The 22,083-nt window shown below is 37.0% G+C and overlaps 1 protein-coding gene across 2 annotated transcripts in view; it reads right to left on the reverse strand.

Moving 5' to 3' along the window:
• Window positions 1-22,083, reverse strand: part of KITLG (KIT ligand) — an 88,708-nt gene that overhangs the window by 32,226 nt on the left and 34,399 nt on the right. For both annotated transcript variants that reach the window (XM_025403396.1, XM_025403395.1), the window contains exons 2-3: window positions 19,319-19,432; window positions 6,039-6,101 (exon numbers count right to left, since the gene is read on the reverse strand). In XM_025403396.1, the coding sequence (XP_025259181.1) occupies window positions 6,039-6,101; window positions 19,319-19,432 (177 nt within the window). The remainder of the gene's footprint in view (window positions 1-6,038; window positions 6,102-19,318; window positions 19,433-22,083) is intronic.

The following is a 22,083-nucleotide window of genomic DNA, read 5'->3' on the forward strand; positions in this document are numbered from 1 at the left end:
ATCGCATAATACAATTCTTACACCTAAAATCTTTCAAAAAATGCACACTCATCTAAAAGAAGATAATGTTGCAGTACAGAAACTGTGTGATGAGTTATAGGCACTCACCACATCATCATAACCTTGTGAACTATACTCAGTTCAAATCTGTGCCTCAAGAAAATTATAAATGATTATATACTAGGGAACTTTTCTCCTTCTTTCCTTTCTTCACTTTCTTTCAGCAAATATTCATTAAATGCCTATGAGCATCCATGAGGCACTGAGAATCTAATGCAGAGCAAAAAGAATATAGTTCCTACCTTCGTGCAGTTTACAGGTTGGTGGAAGATTATCCATTAAATCATCCCACAAATACATCCAAAACTGCTACTCTGAGGAGTGTTATGAATAGTTTCCAATAGAACAATTTGGTTTCATCAAAAATCAAAACTGAAATCTAAAAGAATCAGGTGTTATCTAGACAAAAGAACCAATGAGGATTCCAGGTACAGAGAAAGCCAGGCAAGAAGATATGTGGCAGGAAGGAACCGGTAATGATAAAGGAAGAAAAGGGATATGGAAAGGTAAGTTGCCAGATCAGTATAGTCTTTTTTTTTTTTTTTAGATGGAGTCTTGCTCTGTCGCCCAGGCAGGAGTGCAGTGGCCCGATCTCGGCTCACTGCAAGCTCTGCCTCCCGGGTTCATGCCATTCTCCCGCCTCAGTCTCCTGTGTAGCTGGCACTACAGGTGCCCACCACCACCCCCGGCTAATATAGCCAGGATGGTCTCGATCTCCTGACCTCATGATCTGCCTGTCTTGACCTCCCAAAATTCTGGGATTACAGGCGTGAGCCACCTCACCCAGCTAGATCACTATAGTCTTGGAGGCCTTGTTGAAGTAGCTCCTTTTCCTGTTTCCTAAGAGCAACAAAAAGCCACTCAATGAATATAAAGAAGGAGGAACGAAATGATTGGATGTATTTCTTTTTAAATCACTCTGTCTATTCAGGAAGAACCAAAACATCAAATAATAAATCCTGAGGTATCAAAGAAAATGGAAAGAGCCCAGAGGTAAGTAACAGGGCCAGGTAAAAGAAGATGAGAATAGCCAAGAAGTGAAATTGTGCATACCTGAGGAAGGGTACTGAAAAGGGAAGAAGGCTGGAAGGCTTACTGTTAGAGTAGCATCACATACTGCCAATCTCTTCCACATTTAGCTGTGCCTTTAAAAACTCTGAATGAAAAACTGACAATGATAGCAAAGATTGGTTCAGGTAAGTATAATCAATAGATGCTAAATCTGTGGGAGAAACTTTGAAAAGGAGAAGGATTGCTTACATGGCCTTAAAGTGTCTCTCCAAAATTGTGAATGAGTAAATATACATAAATAGTTGAACACCTTAACCAGATGATCAAAACAAATAGCACCATGAGGAGAAGACGGACTTTGTGTGCCTCTGGATGTGGTAACCTGAGCACAAATCATCACTTATGTAGCATTGTCACTTGAATTGCATAAGCGCCACAGAAACATTAAGAAACATCAATCAAATGTTGCAAAGAGAAACACTTTTCTTAAAGGGGAGGACTGTCTCATTCAAAAATATCAGTGCCATAAAGACAAAGAAAGCCTGAGGAACTCTTAACGGAAACTAGAGAGACAGGATGTAGTAGCTTCTCATTGCTGCTATAACAAAGTACTACAAACTTGGTGGCTTAAAGCAGCACAAATTTGTTATTTTACAGTTCTGGAGGTCAGAAGTTTAAAATAGGTCTGAATAGGCTAATATCAAGGTGTTCATTAGGGCTGTGTTTCTTTTGGATGCTCTAAAGGAAAAATCATTTTCTTTGCCTTTTCCAGCTTCCAGAGGCAACGTGCATTCCTTGACTTGTGAATCCCTCTTCCATCTTTGAACCCAGCAGTGTAATATTTTCAAATCTCCCTCTCTGGCTCTGAAACACTTGCCTCCCTTTTATAAGGACTCATGTAAATCAGAGTGGGACCACCCAGATAATCCAAAATCTTTTCCAGCTATAAATCCTTAATTTAATTATATCTGCAAAGTCCTTTTTGCCACGTCAGGTAATTTATTCCCAAAACAAGGCATCTTTGGAAGTCATTATTTACATGGTATCAAAATGAAAATTACGATCCTACATAGGATCTTATACTGAAGGAAAAGAAATGAAAAAAAAAAAAGGCTAAATTGAAATACAGACCTAGATTTAAGTACTATAATTATTGTAAAATTTACTGAAGTTGCAAATGTACTGTGTTTAGGTAAGAAAACATCCCTTACATAGGAAATACACACTGAAGTATTTAAGAGTAAATGGCCATGTATACGTCAGTACACAACTTACTCAAGAAGTTCAGAAACATAATAAAACACACATGTATACATAGAAAGCAAGCAACTGATAAAGCAAATGAGGCAGAATGTTACAAATAGGTGAAATTGGTAAATCTGAATTAAAGGACACAGGAGTGTTCTTTAAATATTCTTGCAACTTTTTGTAAATTTAAAATTATTTGCAAATAAAAAACTAAAAGAAAACTGATGAATATATACTTTAAGTAAAAATTGAAGAAGGAATAAGATATAGCATTCGGTAGCAAAATAGGTGATATAGTTAATAAAAATGTCTGTTTCAAAATAACTAAAAGAGTGGAATTGGAACGTTCCTAACACAAAGAAATGATAAAGTTGAGCTGGTGAATATTCCAGTTACTCTGATTTGATCATTACACACTCTATGCTTGTATCAAAATATCATGTGCACCCCATAAATATATACAATTCTGAAGTTTGTATGTAATAGACTGAGAAAGTAATGTTTTTATGATAACATTACTAGTAAATGTAAAAGACCAGAAATATCTATGTATTCTTGAAGGTGAGGAAGTTAAAGGAAATTTTAACAGTCCAGCAATATAATAGTTTCAAAGAGTTTAAAATAGCATTGGTGATTACCGTTAGAGTTAAACACTAAGTGGCTGATCACACCCTGCTATTTGTGAGAGAGAATCTGCTAGGTAATTTTCTAAGAAGGACCTTGGAAAAGTGAACTCCCTTTTCCAGGAGAATTTAGCTGATTTTTTTTTTTAACAAAAGCAAAATAAAAATAAAAATAAAAGTATATTCTATTCTAGAGCTTTCTTCTGCCCAGTGCCCATTGGCAGAATTTTATTGCTTTGGCCCGAGAGAATCTTTCTGGCACCCATTCCCACTCCACCCTCTATTGTTTAAAGACAAAAGATAAGGCAGCTGGGACTCTGACCACTCGCAAATAATCAGAGGCCTCCCCACTGGGAAACTCTGGTCTTGGCAGAAACGAACATTTCAAAATGAAGGTAAAACAAAGGGTGAGACCCCTGGTTCTGCCCAATGCGCTAAGCATGGCCTTGTTTTTCTTGCCCACAGTGGTGGCCAAGAAGAACAGTGTTTCTCCAGTTGTGCCAGGACAGCATGCCAGAATCAAATAATAGCAGACTTTTCTCAATTACAGAAACAAGCACAAAATATGTGGCAGTGAATCAGCTTTATTTTCACAAGCTTGGCTCTTGCTATCACTAGCCGACATTGAAATCTATGATTTAGCACATTCTATGATTATACCAGCACAAAATATGCTATTTAGTTGTTTTCAGTTTAACATTTGTTTTTCAAAGAGCAGCAGGTTATCTTTGAGTGCTTGGCAATCACAATCCTAAATGCTGCTGCAGTCAGGAAGGATCTGGGGTGGGTCTTTATTACCAAAGGCTTCCCTTCAAACACTTTCCCTAAGTATTGAAATTATTTAGATTCTCACTTTCTGTAACCCAGGGTTAACCTAGGGGTTTCTTTTTAAGACTCTTGGCACTTTCTAATTGTATAACCTTGGGCAAAATACTTTTGAGCTGTAAAGCTCAATATATCATTTGTAAAATAGGAATCATACCTTCCTCAGAGTTTTTCTAATAAGCCAAGAAAATTAATATGTGAAATCATTTCGCAAATGGAAAAGATTTATAAAAATGCCACATAATACCCGCTTCCTGCCTTCCCAATTACTAAACTTTTTGAACATAAGATCATCGCCTAATTGATGTGTGTTTGTTTCTTAAAGTGTCTGGTAAAGTGCTGGCTCCTGGTTAGTTTTTCCTAACTAAATACTTGCCAACTAAGTAATCAAATAATAAAATTAATTAACTTCCAGGCTGCTAATAATTTTCCATTTCTATTTCCAGAGAACTCCCCCTAACTCAACAGGATAGACATTGACCTAGGCTTGAGGATAAATGGTTCAACATGAAGATACATGTTCTAAGGAGTTCTAAAAAACTTTAGGTAGTTCACACTAAAATGCTTATGAATAAAAAGAAATGTAGCTTTGACATTCTCTTGAAATGACAGCCTTGTAGTCTTTGAAACGCATTTTAAGCACAGGCACATAATGATATGCTTAAATTGGTAACAACTTTGATGAACTGATCCACAAAAATTGGTCAAAACCTAAAACAACTTGCACAAAGTAGATATATATAATAAGGTTTGGTAGATTATGGAAAGATGAGAGCTGTAGAGAGGAGAGTAACTCAAATGGTTTTAAATTTACTCAACAAACAGTACAGTAGTTGAAATGAGTCAACATAAAACAACTTGTCAAAGCATGTTGAAAGATATAAGCAAACTTCAAAGTATAGAAGATTAACATAAAATTATTAAGTGTTCAAAAAGTTCCATGTCTTATGTATGGGTGCATACACTGCAGTAAACATATAAGAGAATGCTTCTCCTGCTCTATGTAACACCAGCGAATGCTGTCCACATTATAAGCCCTGAAAGCACATATTGGAATGAAAAAGTCCAGCTCAGAATAAGTGTTACCACTAAGAGACAAAGTGGGGATTAATGAAGATAGAGAAGGAGCATACATAGGGCATTAGTTACATTTGTAATGTTTCATTATTAAAAAATATATTTGAAGCAAATATTGCACAATGGTAAAGTCTGATAAGCTCTGTGATGGGTATACAGATATTACAGTATTCTCTATGCTTGAAATATTTTTTAATGTATGAATTCTAATACTGTGTAATAAGAAAAATCATTAAAATTTCCTGGTTTCAGCACTAGAGTAGCATTTATAACAGTAAACACATATACTTGTTGTAAGGTTCTAAGAATCTATTGCATTCCTAGTAAATTCAGAGATAAAATATTTCACATTTTCAAATTAAACAAGTGAGATAGGTCAGCTATGAAAAAGAATTTACATAAACTTACACTCAAGTCCTTTTTAGGGGGATGCTTAAGGAAAATGAGAAAATCTGTGGCTAGGCCTATAGAAGATAATTATATTTACTTTGGAAGTACAGATGGCCCTCTGTATCCATGGATTCAACCAACCGAAGAGGGAAAATATTAAAACAACAAGAAAACATAAAACAAATTTTAAAAGCAGAGTATAACAATTATTTATGCAATATATGCATTTTATTAGGTATTAGAATTAATTTAGAACTCATTTAAAGCACATGGGAGTTCCAGTGTGCCTTCCATGGTGAAAAATAAAAATTCGAAAACCAAGTATACAGAAAAATGTGCATAGGTTATATGCAAATACTATGCCATTTCATAGGAAGGACTTGAGCATCCTAGGATTTTGGTATCCTGACGGCGGAGTGAGTGGGGAGGATGGAGGGTTGGAAGGTGTCCTGGAACAAATCCCCTAAGGATAGTGAAGAACAACTATACAGGTTTAGGACATATGTGCTGAAATGATCACTGATAAAGTTTAACAGTTGCTTAAGTGGGGGGGGGTGAAACCCCTGCAAGTCAAATTCCAAAGATAAATTCTTCAAATCCTGACAATAAGTAAGCTCCTACATAGCAGCTAGTGTACTATCTCAATATGAATTATCTCATTTCTTCTTTATTCATCCCAGATGAATAATTTAGCCAACAACTGACTGAGCCCATTGGGTATTAAGATAACATATGTTCAAAAGTAGTTTTGCATAATTCTTCTATGAGTCACTAAATTGAAAATCAGAAATGTAGTTTACATACCAAAACATCCATCCCGGGGACATATTTGAGGGTTATCATATAGTCTTTCGGAAGATTTGCCACCTACAGAGACAAAAAAAAAAAAAAAAAAAAAGAATTCCATAAGAAAATTCTTATACATCAATTAATTATATTTGTAGTGCTTTGGAGAAAAGCATACAAAACTGTTGTGCTTTTTAAAGTTACCAATGAATTTCAATATTTACATGTATATTGATTTTTAATCCTTGATTTCCCTCTGTAATGAAAGGCACCCTTCAAAATAGAAAAGTGATAATGCTAATTTTTTGGACTCCAAATTCAGTTATGGCTGGCTAGGTATAACCTACTGAGTTTTGGAAACATGATCTGAATTTCAGCTTCCACCTGTGATCTTGGAATTCCCCTCCAGGACTATTTTCCTACTTGTTCCTCCACAGAATTAATCATAAAATATATGCTTTTTATGTCAGTGGTTCTCAAAATGTGGACTTCAAAGTGACGTGCCAGCAGCAGGGAACCTGTCAGAAATGCAAATTCTCAGGCCATACCAGACCTACAGAATCTTACGTAACAAGTCCTCCAGGTGATTCCGATGTGCGCCTAAATTTGAGAACTACTATTTTATGTTGAACCTAAAAAATGACCAGTGAAACTTCAAAAGAACAATGCTACTTACAAGATGCAAATGCTTTACAACAAATAATTTAGAAAGACTCAGTCTGTGATGTAACTTAATTCTTTTGCCTTGGGCTGAACATTTGAGAAGTCTCAAATATTTGCCTAGGTTCTTTTGAAGGCTTTAAACAATGTCTGACTTATTTACATCAGTCATTCTGGCATAAGTGAATAAGCAACAGATTTGGGACAAGGGAATCTGGGACAAATCTAAACTCTGTACATTGGTTTCTCTCATTTATAAAATAAAGATCAAGACACCTATGTCAAATGGTCATTTAGAATTAAGATAGATGAATGTGCCAAACACATTATAAACACTCAATCCATGTTCTTTACTGAGAGCTATATTGGCAACTGACTTTGGAGGCATATAACCCTAGTAAGTTACAGAGTTCTAGGTTCTCTTCCTTCCTACACATTGTACTAACTTTGCTGTCCCCACCCTTCTATCACCATTAAAATTCCCAGATGAATAATTTAGCCAACAACTGACTGAGCCCATTGGGTATTAAGATAACATATGTTCAAAAGTAGTTTTGCACCATTACATCTTCAAGGGTCTATCTTGCTTTGTAGACTTATTCTTTCCTTCATCTTGTCTCTAAATCTTTATCTTCCTTCCTTACAGAAAGCTAAGATCATGTGCATGTTTGCTCGACTAGGTCATCTCACACAAGTTTACCATAACATTTTCTGTATTATTCTGCTTGATCTTGTCAATAGCTTCTAGAATCTGAGAACAATTTATTGATAAATGAATTTAGGCATGGGCATAAGTAGTCAGATGGGAGTTAAGGCAGTAACTGATCTCATGGTGCTTACTACCATCCTACTTCCAGTAATGCCACCCGACACTCATTTCAGCTCTGAACTGAGGCACTTGGTATGCTTCCTCTTCCCTAAGTTCACATAATCATAAAATAGTAACCGTGTCTAACACTTACCAAATATCTACTATGTGTCAGGCACTGTGCTCACTATGGGCTTAGGCTACATTATTACAATTTATCCTCAGATCCCTCTGACATATTATCTCTATTTAACAGATGAAGAAACTGAGGCTTGAAGAGGTCAAATGCCTTGACTAAAGTCACACAGCCATCACATGTTAAGTCTAGACTAGAACCCAGGTCCCCTGAGAGCAGAGCCTTCCTTGTCTCAGCTCCACTACATATGTTCACACTCTACACCCTCTAGGCACTTGTTCTGAGTATTTTCCACTTGTGAATCTTCACCATCAACCCTCTTCATGCCACCCTAAATAAAATATGAGAATCACTGCTGCTTTTTAAATTCTTTTTGGGGGACAAGGTCTCACTCTGTCACCTAGGCTGGAGTGCAGTAGCACGATCTTGGCTCACTGCAACCTCCACCTCCTGGGCTTAAGGAATCCTCCCATGTGTCAGCCTCTGGGATTACAGGCACGCACCACTACACCTGGCTGATGTTTGTATTTTTAGCAGAGAAGGGGTTTTGCCATGTTGGCCAGTCTGGTCTCAAACTCCTGGCCTCAAGTGATCTGCCTGTCTGGGCCTCCCAAAATGCTGGCATTATAGGCATGAGCCACCGTGTCCATTCCATCGCTGCTAATTGAAAACACATCTGAGCTGCCAGACACAACGGCATTTTTTTTTTCCATTTATTTTTGGAGTTAACTCCCTCATTCTTTACACTTAACTTTCTTCCTCTCAAACTTTCCACCAGGCTTCCATAATTTCTTTTCTCTTCTTAATCTTCATCCTCATCTTTGAAAAGCAAAAGGGTCTAGTCATTTTATGTAAACCCTAGTGACAAGGACAAAGCAGACCTGTTGCAAGTGTGAAAGCAACAACTGAGCAGCAATATTCTATCTTATCTTGAATAAACCAGGTAAATTAAAGGCATTCCACACAGAAAAGTGCAGCAAGAAGTGGCAGGTATTCTGAACACAAGCTGCTTGAAAATCTAGCCCTTTCTTAAGCATAATTTATATTATTTTAAAAATACAAAAATACAATCAACTTGATTAGTATTTAGAAAGTGTGGGATCTGAGTATATGTCTAAAAAGCAAAGAAAATGTAAAGAGTATGGTGACCAATTCCATTTCATGAATAATTTATATACAGATATTGGTTCAAATAAGGCTTATAGGAAGTTCCCTGACAAAAACACTGGAATCTACACTCTACCACTGACAGTGGGACAGTGTATAATAATAAAGTAATTTCTTTGTTAACCTGATTTATGGATATTCAGTTTCTGGTGAGATTGAAAAATAATACTGTTTTTGAAACGTGCTTTATAATTTAAAACAAGTTTTCATATACAGTCTCTACCACAACCCCATGAGAGATCATATTAAGCTTATTTTACAAATGAGGTCATAGAAACTCAGGTTAACTGGTATCCCCAAGGTCACAGGCATTAGGAATAACTGGTGCAGGTAGGATGCAAACCCTGGCTTTCTGCGCTGGGGCTCAGCACACCTACCTATAGCGCTGTCTCCCCGTTATTACTTTCTTGGTTTTCATTGGTTTCTTTCTAATTACATTTGGAAGAGAACTTAGAAAGTCAAGTTGTAGATATTTGTGGTCACTTAATAAATTATTGTATTAATATTACTTTCTAAGCATTTATACAGGTTGAGCATCTCTAATCTGAAATCTAAAATAAAGCTGCATACATACAAGCCATGTGATCTTTGACAAAGTCAACAAACATACACAATGGGGAAAGGACTCCCTATTCAATAAATGATGCCGGGATAACTGGCTAGCTAGATGTAGAAGAATGGAACTAGACCCCTACTATTCACCACATACAAAAATTAACTCAAAAGGAATTAAAGATGTAAATGTAAAGCCCCACACTGTAAAAATCCTGGAAGAAAACTTAGTAAACACCATTCTGGACACTGGCCTTGGGGAATAATTTATGACTAAGTCCTCAAAAGCAATTCCAACAGAAACAAAAAATGACAATTGGGAGCTAATTAAACTAAAGAGCTTGTACACAGCAAAAGAAACTATTAACAGAGTAAACAGACAATCTACAGAATGGGGAAAAATATTTGTAAACTATGCATCCAACAAAGATCTAATATCCAGAACCTAAAAGGAACTTAAACAATTCAACAATCAAAAAATAACCCCATAAACAAAAAGTACGCAAAAGACACAGATATTTCTCAAAAGAAGATATGCAAGGGGCCAAGAAATACATGAAAAATTGCTCAACATCACTAATCAATAGAGAAATGCAAATGAAAACCCCAATGAGATACCATCTCATATGGGTTAGAATGGCTGTCATGTTGGTGGGAGTGTAAATTAGTTCAACCATTGTGGAAGACAGTGTGGTGATTCCTTAAGGATCTAGAACTAGAAATTCCATTTGACCCAGCAATCCCATTACTGGGTATATACCTAAAGGATTATAAATCATGCCATTATAAAGACACATGTACACGTATGTTTATTGTAGAACTATTCACAATAGCAAAGACTTGGAACCAACCCAAATGTCCATCAGTGATAGACTGGATAAATAAAATGTGGCACATATACAGCATGGAATAATATGCAGCCATAAAAAAGGATGAGTTCATGTCCTTTGCAGGGACATGGTTGAAGCTGGAAACAATCATTCTCAGCAAACTATCACAAAAGCAGAAAACCAAACACCACATGTTCTCACTCATAAGTGGGAGTTGAACAATGAGAACACACGGACACAGGGAGGGAAATATCACACATCAGGGGGAAGGATAGCACTAGGAGAAATACCTAATGTAGGTGATGGGTTGATGGCTGCAGCAAACCACCATGGCACATGCATACCTATGTAACAAACTGCACGTTCTGCACATGTACTCCAGAACTTAAAATATAATTTTTAAAAATGCCAAAAAATGACAGATGCTGGTGAAGCTGCAGAGAAAAGGGAATGCATATACACTGTTCAGCCACTTCGGAAAGAAGTTGGGGGATTTCTCAAAGAACTCAGAACTACCATTCAACCCAGCAATCCCATTGTTGGGTGTATATCCAAAAGAAGTCCTTCTACCAAATAAACCCATGCATTTGTACGTTCATCACAGTACTATTCACAATAGAAAGTCATGGAATCAACCTATGTGCCTATCATGAACTGAATAAAGACAAAGTGATACATATACACCATGGAATACTATGCAGCCACAGAAAAAGAATAAAATCATGTCCTTCGCAGGAATATGGATGCAGCTGGAGGCCATCATTGTTAGTGAATTAACACAGGAATGGAAAATCAAATATTGTATGCTCTCACTTAGAAGTGGGAACTAAACACTGCATACACATGGAAATAAAGATGGCAACAATAGATACCAGGGACAACTAGATAGGAAGAAGGAAGACAGGGTTAAAAAAATTACCTATTAGGTACCATGTTCACTACCCAGGTGATGAGATCAATCATACCCCAAACCTCCACATCACACAATATACCCAAGTAATAAACCTTCAAATGTAGCCCCTGAATCAAAAATAACAGTTGAAAGTATATTAAAAAGAAAAAACCATAAATATTCTAAAATCTGGAAAAAAAAATGAAATCTGAAACACTTTTGGTCCCAAGCATTTTGGGGAGGAAATATTCAACCCCGTAGTATACTGACGCACCTTCCAGAAAGCACAGATAACCATGCAATAAATTCTGCTTCTCTGATATATATCACAGAGCGAGCCTATGGCCTGGAACTTGGAAAATATTCCTTAGAGGCAGTGAATTTAATGTATGGATTAATAGCACAGGTTCTGGAGACAGACCACTCAGGTTGGATCCTGGCGCTGCAACCTGCTAACTCAGAAGTCTTAGGCAAGTCACTTCATCTACTTTAACCTAATTTTTCACATGTGTCACATGGCAATCATGTAGAATCTAGCTGACAGGTTTATAAGGATTAAATAACTCATGTAAAATACTAAGTGCTTAGTCATGGTATGTGAATGAGTATGAATTTCTATTAATACTAAATGCAAGGGAGTGGGACATTCTAGATAGAGGAAGGGTCCTGTGCAAAGGCAAAGAAATGGGAAAACTCATAATGTATTAGGGAGACCACATAAGAGATAAGAAATACTCCAGGAAAACTGCATTTGAGAGAGACCCTCCAAATGTTGAGCTAAGGAGGTCAAATGAGAAGTAGTAAAGTACAGTAGGAACAGTTCTACCACCAGAACTCTACAGCAAATCGCTTCTGCTTAGACACATAGCATCATCTCTGTGGAAGTTCTACTCCCTGTCTGTAAAATAAAGAGGGCAAACTAGATAATTTCTATAAATTCAGTCTGGTTTGACTTCCTTATGTAAGTGGTGATGCAACGCTGAATGTGTTTCAGCAAAGGAATATGGTGGTAAAATAGCAAGATTAGTATGGTAAGACAGTTTGGTGCAAAGAGAAAATAGAGACAGACAAAAGATTAGAAGACCACTAGGAATCTGAATATACATTAAATATTTACATGTAAACTAGAAACTAGAAAAGCAGGAGCCAGGTCTAGAGTCCAGGGAGGTATTCCCTGTTGGTAGAGTTAAATGGATAAGTAACCAAGGGTACATATTTTTAAAAACAAATCTGTTCTACTAAAAGAAATTCATGGAAAAGAAAAAAAAAATAACTGACGGAAAATTTTACCAAAGGCTAACTCATTGTAATGAGCTTTGGTTTGGAGTGCAAGGATGTCAATACTATGCCAGATTGTAAATAAGAAACTGCAAAAACAAGTCACTGGATGATGAGCTAACTGTGCTGGTGGGCCCTATTTACTGTCTTCTTTGGATATCCTAAGGATTGACCATGTCCAGTGACACTGGAAAAATATCCACGGGAGAACAGCATTCGGAAATGCTGGAGACTCGGCCAAGAAAAAGTCTTTGCAAGCCAAACTGGCACTGGCTGCATACCGCACCCTGCAGGTATTTGGACTCAGAAGAAAAATAATTCCAAATCAGAACATTTAACTTTCTCTCTAGATGACTGATCTAAAAACCTTTGAATCTCATGGTTCAAGTGTCACTGAGGTCCCTAAATCCCATGAGATCAGCGGCCACTTGGACATTTTGCAAGACCCTTACTTGTTTCGGCTGTCTCTCCCAAGTCCAAGGCAGGAATCAAAATTCAGTAGTGATCTATGACTCTTTTGACACTTTAATAAAATGCTGTGCATATGTCAACTGTTCTGGGGAAAGAGTCCATGATTTTCAGACCTAGCACTGTTTAATAATCATGGCTGTAGAGGAGAAAAGCTCTACACTTCTATCTAAATGTCATCGTTCACTCATATACAGTAGCTTACTATAATGTTAGTTGTTCAGCCTTCAGAAATAACACCGCCCAAAAAAGCTTTTTGCTGTTTTGTTTCTCCTAAAAATTTATCTACTACTAATATTGACTAAAAATCTAACCAACCATGTGTATTACCACACCTGTATAGTTTTCGAGTGTAACTGGACTTTTTAAAAATGGTAACTCAATTCATGATTTTACAAAATTGGCAGGGCACAGTGGTTCATGCCTGTAATCCTACTGCTTTAAGAAGCCAAGGTGACAGGATCACTCAAAGTCAGCAGTTTGAGACCAGACTTGGCAACAAAGTGAGAGTCCATCTCAAGAAAAAAATTTTAAAAATTAGTCAGGTATGGTGGCAACTACTTGGGAGTCTCAGCTACTAGAAAGGCTGAGGCAGGAGGATCACTTGAGCCCAGGAGTTTGAGGCTCCAGTGAGCCATGACTGCACCATTGTACCCCAGACTGGGTGACAGACATCCTGTCTCATTAAAAAAAAAAAAATTAAGATGACAATTTTAGGAGGCTTTTCAAGGTCATCTTTCCTCAGTAAAGAATATCTAAACAAAGATAGATAACCATTTTTCCTTTCAAATAGAAGAGATTATCAACTATAATACTTAGGGAGTGTATAATACCTCATGATGATGACACACCTTATGATGATGACCTATCATATGATGACATACCTTATGATGATGATTCCAATTAAGTAGTACTAACTGAGCTTCTACAATATGATAGCTTCCTAATCACAGTAAGATAAGGTGACTACTATTCAGGAAATAAAATTCAGTAGGTTACAATGATAATTCATTAATTGTGGTTGAAATTTACATCTGAAACTACTGGGAATGCATTATAAATTATGAACTGCATTACTGTGCTGCAATGATATGTAGTTAGGGGGTCAAACCTCTACTCAACTATTTCCCAAGTGATAATGATCAGGTTACTAAATACCACTAGATCTCAGCTCTCTAACCAATATACTGGGCCTAAAAACAGTTACCTCATAAGGTTATGAAAAGTAAAGGAGACAATCCATGCAAAGTATTTCTGCATGGTGTCTATGTACTCATAACTATTGTTTTAAAAAACCAAGGAGCAGGCTGCGCATGGTGGCTGACACCTATAATCCCAGAAGTTCAGGAGGCAGAAGTGGGAGGATCTCTTGAGACCAGGAGTTTGAGACCAGCCTGGGCAACACAAAGGGACCCACATCTCCACAAAAGATAAACATAAAAATTCAAGGAGCAGAAGACACATTATCTAAGTAATTTATTCTATAAAGGAAGAACAATGTTTTCCTAACAATAAGACTGATACTCTTAATAATATAGCACTCTATCTAGAGAGTTTTAATACATATTATTTCTAATAGTCCTTTTTTTAAAAAATATAAAATGTCCTTAAATTTTAGCTTTAAATAGAGAACATTTTTTTTTGCTGACCACAGGAGCAGAAGTTAAAATGCTAAATATTGCAACCTAATAAAATAAAATTTGAAAACTATCTTTCAAACTATTATTTTTCAAAGGTCAAACAAAATTATGTGAAATCTTCACTATTAATGATATACATAGGTCATTTGAAGAAAAGAATTCATCCAGAAATGGGGACATTCAGGGACTCCAATTCTTCACTTTAATGCAGTAGTAATTCTATTTGAGAAATATAATATTTGAAGAGAAAAATAATCAGAATTAATCAAGACTGTCTATTCAAAGTGTGAAAATGTGTTATCTGAGGATATTTTTATAATCTCTTATTATGTTAATCTCCATGAATCATGTATAAATATAGCCAACTTGAATTAACTGCCCACGACAAGACCAGGAAAACAATAGGTTCCTTTGTTCTAATGCTATCTTACTAATTTGTAGACTGACCTTGAAAAGACAGAATAATTCCACCTTTACGAGATGGGGACGGGACCTTAAGAAACGTTTTGAGGAAGATAAGTCATTACCCAATAGAAAGTTAAAGACAAAAACATTTTTTCTCTTTAGCAGCAAAATCATATTGAGTTAAACTGCCTCAAATGAAGAAACAACATCATCACAAACAAAGAGAAGAGGAGGGAGAATACACAGAGAAAACTAGTTTGAACTCTTTCAATATTTGAATTTCCTTCTTATATGAACAATTACAACTGCTAAAAGCTGCAACCTAACTATCCCATAGATACAAGTTATGAAAGCTTGATTCATCCTCTTCCCAGATACTTGACCCTTTCTTTAGGTAAGTCTGAGTTTGCCATTTAAAACAAGTCTTGCAACACTTTTTTTTAGAAACAAAGTAAAATGTTCTGTAAATAGATGAACTATTATGCTTAGTAAACGTGCCAGAAACATTTCAACTGAAAACCATGGGGACTGTAGGGACAGTATAAAGTGTTCAAGAAGAAATTTAAAACAATTGACATTAAAGTCATAAATCATGGGCTTCTGTGACATGAGAATCACTTCAAGTAAATAAACTTAAAGTGTGTGGGCACAGTGCAAGTTGCCACCTAATGCAAAGACGGAACTGGTAGGGGCTGCAAAGGAATGATTTCTATTGAAGGAATAACTGTGAGTACAGGCAAAAATCAACTGTCAGGCCACTTCCTTTCCCTCACATAAAATGTGGCAAGGTTATGTCTGCAAAGCAAGTTCCTCTCATCCTATATAACCTCCTTTAGTCGAGTCATTACTGAATTATTCCAAGAGATGCAACCTGAAAAAAAAAACATCATTATGGAATAAAATAATTTCAAAGCTGAAAAGGGCCTCCAAATTTCTCTAATTTAGTAGTTCTCATCTTCTTTGGGGCCATAGATTTATCTGAGAAATGATAAAACCTACACACTCTCCTCAGAAATGAACATAAGGCATACAAAGGCAGCACAATTCTGAACTTCATGTGTAAGCATTTGAAGTTTATCAGTCCTAGATTAAGACCTATTGATCATGTCCATGTTCCTCACTTGAAAAACTAGGAAATTGAATGCCAGAAAGATTCAGTGATTTGTCCAAGGCCACACAGCCAAGTAATAGTGGAGCTGGCATTAAAACAACCCAGTAATCCCGACTTCCATCAAGATGCTCTGCCCCAGCATTCTTTAGAGAAAGGCTGTGATTATCTACATCCATAAATCTCAACAGTCACTCATGTTGCTGCTTGAATAAATGAAATTAATAAGTTAGGATAGGAACACTCCACTTCAAACATTAAAACACACACACACACACACACACACACAATAAGCACTATTGCCTAAGCAGTCCTGATACTTCTACATAAATAACTTTTATGTAGATGCTCGTTGGAAACATTACGGTTCTTACACCTCATCTCCACAAGTTGAGATTTGGAATAGTGATGCTCTTAGAGCTGCACCTTAAATAACTCCCTGAGAGACTGTGATCTGCTGGTTCTAAAGTAATGACCTACTTTAAACATATTTTGAAGATTTGTATTAATCTGGCATCTTTATAAATCTATACAACACAGATAACTAGTCATAATAGGAGTTGAGATTAAATAAGAGTCAAGACATTTTCATTTTTAAACAATGACAGAAGAGACCATCTAGAGCAATTGCTCTTAAGTCTCCTTTCAGAAATTTGTTAAAAACATAGATGTTTGGATCCCTTTCTCAGACTTATCAAAGCAGTTTCTTGCTGTAGGTCCAGGCACTTGCAATTTTTAAATTATTATTATACTTTAAGGTCTAGGGTACATGTGCACAACGTGCAGGTTTGTTAACAACACGTAGGTATACACACGCCAGGTTGGTTTGCTGCACCCATCAACTCGTCATTTACATTAGGTATTTCTCCTAACGCTATCCCTCCCCCAGCGCCCCACTCCCCAAAAGGTCCCAGTGCGTGATGTTTCCCTCCCTGTGTCCATGTGTTCTCATTGTTCAATTCTCACTTATGAGTGAGAACACGTGGTGCTTGGTTTACTGTTCTTATGATATTTTGCTGAGAATAATTGTTTCCAGCTTCATCCATGTCCCTGCAAAGGACATGAACTCATCCTTTTTATGGCTGCATAGTATTCCATCATGTATACGGGCCACATTTTCTTTACCCAGTCTATTACTGATGGACATTTGGGTTGGTTCCAAGTCTTTGCTATTGCAAATACAGGCATAATTTTCATCAGCATGACAGGTGATTGTGATGCTCATTAAGTGGAGCACATCATTTCTTCTTCTTCACTCACGCAGCAAACATTTAATGAACACCTTCTACTTTGCTGTCCCCACCCTTCTCTTATATCACCATTAAAATTCCCAGATGAATAATTTAGCCAACTGACTGAGCCCATTGGGTATTAAGATAACATATGTTCAAAAGTAGTTTTGCACCATTATATCTTCAAGGGTCTGTCTTGCTTTGTAGACTTATTCTTTCTTTCATCTTGTCTCTAAATCTTTATCTTCCTTCCTTGCAGAAAGCTAAAATCGTGTGCATGTTTGCTAGACTAGGTCATCTCACACAAGTTTACCATAACATTTTCTGTATTATTGTGCTTGGTCTTGTCAATAGCTTCTAGAATCTGAGAACAATTTATTGATAAATGAATTTAGGCATGGGCATAAGTAGTCAGATGGGAGTTAAGGCAGTAACTGATCTCATGGTGCTTACTACCATCCTACTTCCAGTAATGCCACCCGATACTCATTTCAGCTCTGAACTGAGGCACTTGGTATGGTTCCTCTTCCCTAAGTTCACATAATCGTAAAATAGGAACCGTGTCTAACACTTACCAAATATCTACTATGTGTCAGGCACTGTGCTCACTATGGGCTTAGGCTACATTATTACAATTTATCCTCAGATCCCTCTGACATATTATCTCTATTTAACAGATGAAGAAACTGAGGCTCGAAGAGGTCAAGTGCCTTGACTAAAGTCACATAGCCATCACATGTTAAGTCTAGACTAGAACCCAGGTCATGCACAAAAGTTAAATTTTAAACACATACTGTCCTTTTAGTGTTGTTTCTTGGGTCACAAACTAACAAGCAACTCAAGGAAAAAAACATGATCTGTTTTTAAACAGTATGGCTTTTTTTTAAAAAATATGCCCCCCTCACCCCCACCCTATACACAATAGCTACCCGGGTATATGCCAGGCAACTCTTGCATGGCTTTGCTCACAGTTCCCTCAAGTAAGACATACTGATACATCTGCTGCTGCTGTATGGGAGAATGCTTTTAAACCTTAACTCTCTGGGTCCTAAGGAATTTGTATAAACTGTGTCTGTAGGTTTCTACTTCTATATTGAGGCTAAGCTAGCAAGACTTCAACAGTGGCCTTAAACTTCTGTTTTGAAGTTCTATTATAAACCCAAAATAAAACACATACACCGGAAAATATGTATCAAGAAGAGGGAAGATAAATAGAGCCTCTTCTACTTCCTATCCTATTACCCCAACAAATAAACTTTTCATCCCTTTCTCTACATCACAACCCTCATTTGTTACCTATTCTCACATCACCTCGGTTCTCCAGTGAGTATTTAAATAACCAGGAATTTAAAAAAATTGCTTCTCAAGCTTTGTTCATCCTGAAATCATACATGGTTCAAACAAGCATGTAAGATCTCCCCTAGATCGCGAGGGTTGGGAAGGATGCATTCCAGACGTGTTATGCCCTCTCTGTGGCTTGATCTTGAGAGAAAGCACCTGGAAAAGCATAGCATGGAGCTGGCAGTGACTTAGGGGCAGCAATGCAAACGGCTTTCGCTGAGGGAAGAGTTCAATGTCACAAACCAGGGAGATGAGTCCCTTCAGCATGTGGGCAATGAATCACCTCTCTATGTTCCCTGAAGAAGCAAACGCCCACTGACATGTGATAGGGTCTTCATACTGATGGAATGGGGAGAATAGCCATTTCAGATTTCCTTTCGTTAGGCTTTTTAGAGAAGAGTAGGAAGACATGTGAAGGGGAAATAGAACATGCTGGAGAACCCACTGGAGAGATTATGGGGAACAAGCCGGGGCAAGCCCATCAGCACACAGCGAACTCTCCAAGGTCCTTCACTGCCTATGAAGGAGGGCGAGAAGACCAGCAAATAAGCAGTCACAGCAGCGGTGTGCAACTAGCCAGTTTTACCAACAAAGTATCCATGACCTTAAATATCTCACTACCTGCTTTCTATAAATCCTTTATAGTAACCCAATGATTCCTTTCCCTACCTTAGGAAAACAGTACTTTGGGGCAAGAAAAATCTAAATCTTTGATCAACAAGCACAGGAAAAAGAGCCACAGCTCTTTTTTACACGGCACTTTAAAGCATTCCTTACTCACCAATTTAGTGACGTCTTTTACATTATTAGTCACACGATTCTTGCAGATCCCTTCAGTTTTGACGAGAGGATTAAATAGGAGCAGTTGGAGATAAATGCAAGTGAGAATCCAAGTCTAAATGAAAACAGAAAAATTGCTTGATGATCATCAGTTAAAATCTGTAATCATTCAAACTTTTAACATTTAATGCCTTGATTCACAAAAAGTCCGGTCTAATATATATATATATATGTTATTGGCTTAAATGCAATTAAATATTACACATTCAAGCTATGTTCACCGAAGTTTTAAAAAGCTTTTAGTTAAAATCCATTTTGAATTATTCTCTCAATGACAATATTGTTAACTTTTGTCAAAAACTTTCTTCAGCCAATTTCCCAATGGCAATTAGGAATAAACTTGTAACAGCATGTTAAAGACTTAGCCTTTGGGGTGTCTTCTAAAAGCTAGAGAATGCATAAAATGTATCCCTTATGGCACCAAAAGAAACATCTTATTTCTACTTTAAATGTAGACTGCTTGGCAAGTAGCAGTATAACCCCTGAGCAGTGCTTTAATTCAATAATCTACAAGAGTACACCAAGTTAAAGTGACAGAGATGTGTAGTTTTAGACCTAAGACAGAATTCCACTTAATTTGTGAGACATCAAAAGAATATTTTGAAACACAGCTTTTTAGTCACTTAAGGAAAATATTTCCTTAGCCAATAGGAAGGCATTCTTGAACCCTAGCAGAAAGTAATCTGTCTTCTCTGTCTCTCTCAAACACACATAACCTACACATCGGCTTGAAAACAACATTTTCTATCATGTATTATAGTTGTTTTAATGCATGACTTATTATTCCTTATTACACTATAGAGTTTCAAGGACTTGTGCATCTGATTTACCTTTGTAGTATCTTCACAACACATAACACAGTATCTTGCATATAAAAAGCCCTTAATAAATATTTGCTGGGTGAATCAGTGCTCAAGGTAAAAATATATTCTGATGCTCAAATTCAATAACCATTTATTAAACATGTATTATGCTGCAGGAACAGTGCCAGTCACTAGGGTAACAAAGATGATGAAGATGCCCTTGAAACTCAGAGGCAGGTAAATAAATAACACCCACACCTTGTGATAAACACTTTGGGAACACAGAGGAGGAAGCAATTAATCAATTAACCTTAAGGGGGAGAACCAGTTGCAGGAGGACAGTGCCAAGAAAAGCCAGAGAGAAAATGTGACTATGGCCGAATTTAGGAGGACAAGGAGGATTTGCAAGGGCTGACAAAAAAAAAAAGATGAGCGTTCCAGGAAAAATAAACAACATGACAAAACCATGCAGATGTGAAGACATCTTAAAATATGTGTGAATTCTTTTATGAGATACCATTCTTCTGTAAAATCTTAAAATTACACAAGAGTCCAGATGCACATGACTAGAAATCTTCTCTATTTACATAGCTAGCCATATTTAAAAGGAACTGGATTATTATTTTCAATTAATATCTGCATGCTAACTAGATATTATACTAGAACAAATAATGATTATTATTTGCTAAAATTTCTAAAACTACAATGCTAATTACATGGATAAAGTGGTTTGTATTCAAAATTAAAATCCTTTTATTCCCTTACCACCATGGTCTATTTTAGCAGTAATCCTGCATAATTTAATTTAAGGCTACTTTGAGCACTGTGGGGTCACACTCTTCATAGTATCATCTTTCTTGGACCACAGCGAAGACTAAGTTGTAAAAATTATTTCTGTCTGAGGATTCTTCTTTTTGGACAACCCCTACATACAAACGCTCCGTTAATAACACAATCTTCCTTCACATGTGTAAATATAATTTATTAAACTCAGCTTTCTTTTATATTGTCATTGCTAAGACATAACCTCCCTGGAAATAAACTTCTCTAAGCCCCTCTTTCCTGATGTGATTTGGGAACTTTCTCTAAGACATCTCTGTAATGGACCAATCTCAGAAATGACCATAATCACATCCTTGGCTCAAAGAAATTTAACGGCAGAAATTCTGTTACTGGTCTTCACAATCCTTTACTCCTGGCCTTGAATAAATACTAAAGAAACATTTGTTCATTCATTCATCTAACAAGTATTTATTGAGTATCTGGTGTATACCAGGCATTGTGCTAGGTGTTAGGCCTATGTAATGAACAAAAAAACCCTGCCCTCATAAGGCTTAATCAACAAACATAAGTAACTAGGTTATACAGTATGTCAAAAGGTGTCAAAAGCTATGGAAAAAAAAAAGATTAGAGCAAGGTTAAGGGGATTGGAATCATAATGTCTACTCTGCCTTACTGGTGATCTTGGGTTCAGAGTGACAATCACAGTCATGAGTCACAGGAGGCTTTGCTCAGCACCATGTGTACTACTGAGTTTCAAGAAAGGTTAGGTCAGCCGGTTGTGGTGGCTCATGACTATAATCCCAGCACTTTAGGAGGCCGAGGTGGGTGGATCACGAGGTCAGGAGATCGAGACCAGTCTGGCCAACATGGTGAATCCCCGTCTCTACTGAAAATACAAAAATTAGCTGGGTGTGGCAGTGCGCGCCTGTAATCCCAGCTACTGGGGAGGCTGAGGCAGCAGAATTGTTTTAACCCATGAGGCAGAGGTTGCAATGAGCCAAGATCGTGCCGCTGCACTCCAGCCTGGAGACAAAAGCTAGACTCCATTTCAAAGAAAGAAAGAAAGACAGACAGACAGACAGACAGGAAGGAAGAAAGGAAGGAAGGAAGGAAGGAAGGA

This window comes from Theropithecus gelada, chromosome 11, assembly GCF_003255815.1.
Source record: "Theropithecus gelada isolate Dixy chromosome 11, Tgel_1.0, whole genome shotgun sequence".
In the NCBI taxonomy this organism is placed as follows: domain Eukaryota; kingdom Metazoa; phylum Chordata; class Mammalia; order Primates; family Cercopithecidae; genus Theropithecus; species Theropithecus gelada.